General features: G+C 43.4%; 1 protein-coding gene across 1 annotated transcript in view; it reads right to left on the bottom strand.

The window, feature by feature from the left end:
• Positions 1–2,180, bottom strand: part of capn1 (calpain 1) — a 36,292-nt gene that overhangs the window by 8,575 nt on the left and 25,537 nt on the right. Inside the window, exons 10-12 of the mRNA XM_016257017.1 lie at positions 1,686–1,846; positions 1,440–1,600; positions 1,327–1,338 (exon numbers count right to left, since the gene is read on the bottom strand). Coding sequence (XP_016112503.1) covers positions 1,327–1,338; positions 1,440–1,600; positions 1,686–1,846 — 334 coding nt within the window. The remainder of the gene's footprint in view (positions 1–1,326; positions 1,339–1,439; positions 1,601–1,685; positions 1,847–2,180) is intronic.

Below are 2,180 nucleotides of genomic sequence, written 5' to 3'. Positions count from 1 at the left end.
GCAGATTGTTTCCTGGGTGGTCTGTGGTTTCTAGGGTGTTCCTAGGGTTCCTAGGTGGTTTCTATTTGTCAGTGCAAAACTTCTTATTATGGGTTGCCAGGGTGTTGCTATGTAGTTGCTAGGGTGTTCTGATTTATAGGTTGTTGCTATGGTGTGGTTGCTAAGGTGTTTTTAACGGTTTATAGGGCATCTACAGATTGTTTCCAGGGTGGTCTGTGTGGTTTCTAGGGTGTTCCTAGGGTTTCTAGAGTGTTGCTAGGGTTCCTAGGTGGTTTCTAGGGTGTTGCTAGGGTTCCTAAGTGGTTTCTAGGGTGGTTTCTATTTGTCAGTGCAAAACGTCTTATTATGGGTTGCCAGGGTGTTGCTATGTAGTTGCTACGGTGTTCTGATTTATAGGTTGTTACTATGGTGTTTTTAACAGTTTATAGGGCATCTACAGATTGTTTCCAGGGTGGTCTGTGTGGTTTCTATGGTGTTGCTAGGGTTCCTAGGTGGTTTCTAGGGTGTTGCTAAGGTTCTTAGGTGATTTCTAGGGTAGATTCTATTTGCCAGTGCAAAACAGCTTCTTATGAGTTGCCAGGGTGTTGCTAAGGTGTTTTTAACAGTTTAAAGGTCATTTATTGGTTGTTGCCAGGGTGTTGCTTAGGTGTTATGAACAAATTGTAGGTCATTTATAGGTTGTTGTTATGGTGTTCTGTGTGGTTGCTAGGTGGTTTTTAGGGTGTTGCTATGTGGTGCTCCCCTTTATTTGTCAGTGCAGAACTTGTTGTCATGGGTGCCAGGTTGTGAATATGTGGTTGCTAAGGTGTTCGGAACAGTTTATAGAGCTTTTATAGATTGTTTCTAGGGTGTTCTGTGTGATTGCTAGAGCATTGCAATATAGTTGCTAAAGTGTTCTGAATGGTTTATAAGGCATTTATAGGTTGTTGCTATGAAGAACCTTATATGGACATGGTGTGGGCGTGTCTTATGCAAATTACTAACACTTGGCATGCTGTCACTCATTTAGAATACTACACTTAAAATGTGTAGTCGTTACAATTAAAATGAGGTTACAAATAATCTCCTGTGTGTGTGCATGCTACAAGGCTGAATTTTTTCTCCCGTGAGTATAAATACGAACAATTTATGCAACTATTAGTGAAACAGACCTAGTGTCATCAAGCTTCTCAAGATTTGACTCTTTTCTACAGTATTTAAAGGCCTTCAAATGTCCGAATCATCTCACAAGCCTGTTTGAAACAATCTGTACAATATAAAGCACATATGTATATATATAAATAAATGGCACTTGATTTAAAAGGCCCTGGGTGGCTCTCATCATACCTCTCTTGGCACCTGCAAAAATAAAGGTGAAAAAACAACCAATCAGAAAAGGAGCCAAAAACACATGAACAGGAACTTTAGATGAGTTAAACCAAAGAGATCTGCTCTCTGACCTCATAAATGGCGAATCCAATGGTCTCCATGTCCTGTCCTTCTCTCCGCTTCTTTCTGCGGTCCTTCTGCATCAGCGCCACCAGGAAGCTGCAATCCGATTGGCCGGGAGAATCCGGGTGTTTTAGGGTCACCTTGAACTGAGGGTTGATCCAGAATGTGGCTGTGGTTTATAGAAACAAAAGAGGCAGATGAGGATTTGGCTGTTTTCCCACCACTGACCCGCCGTTCCCTGTCCCCTGCTGTACCTGGGAAGTTCCTGCATCCGCCGGCCGTGCTTCCTCTCCTCCACTCGCCCTGATAGAGCGACGTGCTCCACTTCTTCACCTGACCCGCCTGGAGCGCATCTGCCGTCAGGTTACAGATCTCCAGCCGACTGAACTCACGCAGGAAGTCACTGAACGACATCCTGACAGAGAGAGTGAGAACCAGTGACCCACTGAGCGGTGCTGGCGAATTATAAGGTTGCTAATGTGTTCTGAACTGTTTACAGGGCATTTATAGGTCATTGCTATGGTGTTCTGTTTGGTTGTTAGGTGGTTTCTATGATGTTGCTATGTTCTGAACAGTTTACAGGGCATTTATAGGTTGTTGATAGGGTGTTCTGTTTGGTTGTTAGGTGGTTTCTAGGGCGTTGCTATGTTCTGAATGGTTTACAGGACATTTATAGGTTGTTGATAGGGTGTTCTGTTTGGTTGTTAAGTGGTTTCTAGGGCGTTGCTATGTTCTGAATGGTTTACAGG

Source organism: Sinocyclocheilus grahami, unplaced genomic scaffold, assembly GCF_001515645.1.
Source record: "Sinocyclocheilus grahami isolate Dianchi unplaced genomic scaffold, SAMN03320097.WGS_v1.1 scaffold1502.1, whole genome shotgun sequence".
Classification (NCBI taxonomy): Eukaryota; Metazoa; Chordata; class Actinopteri; order Cypriniformes; family Cyprinidae; genus Sinocyclocheilus; species Sinocyclocheilus grahami.
This window is presented reverse-complemented; position numbering and strand designations above follow the sequence as displayed.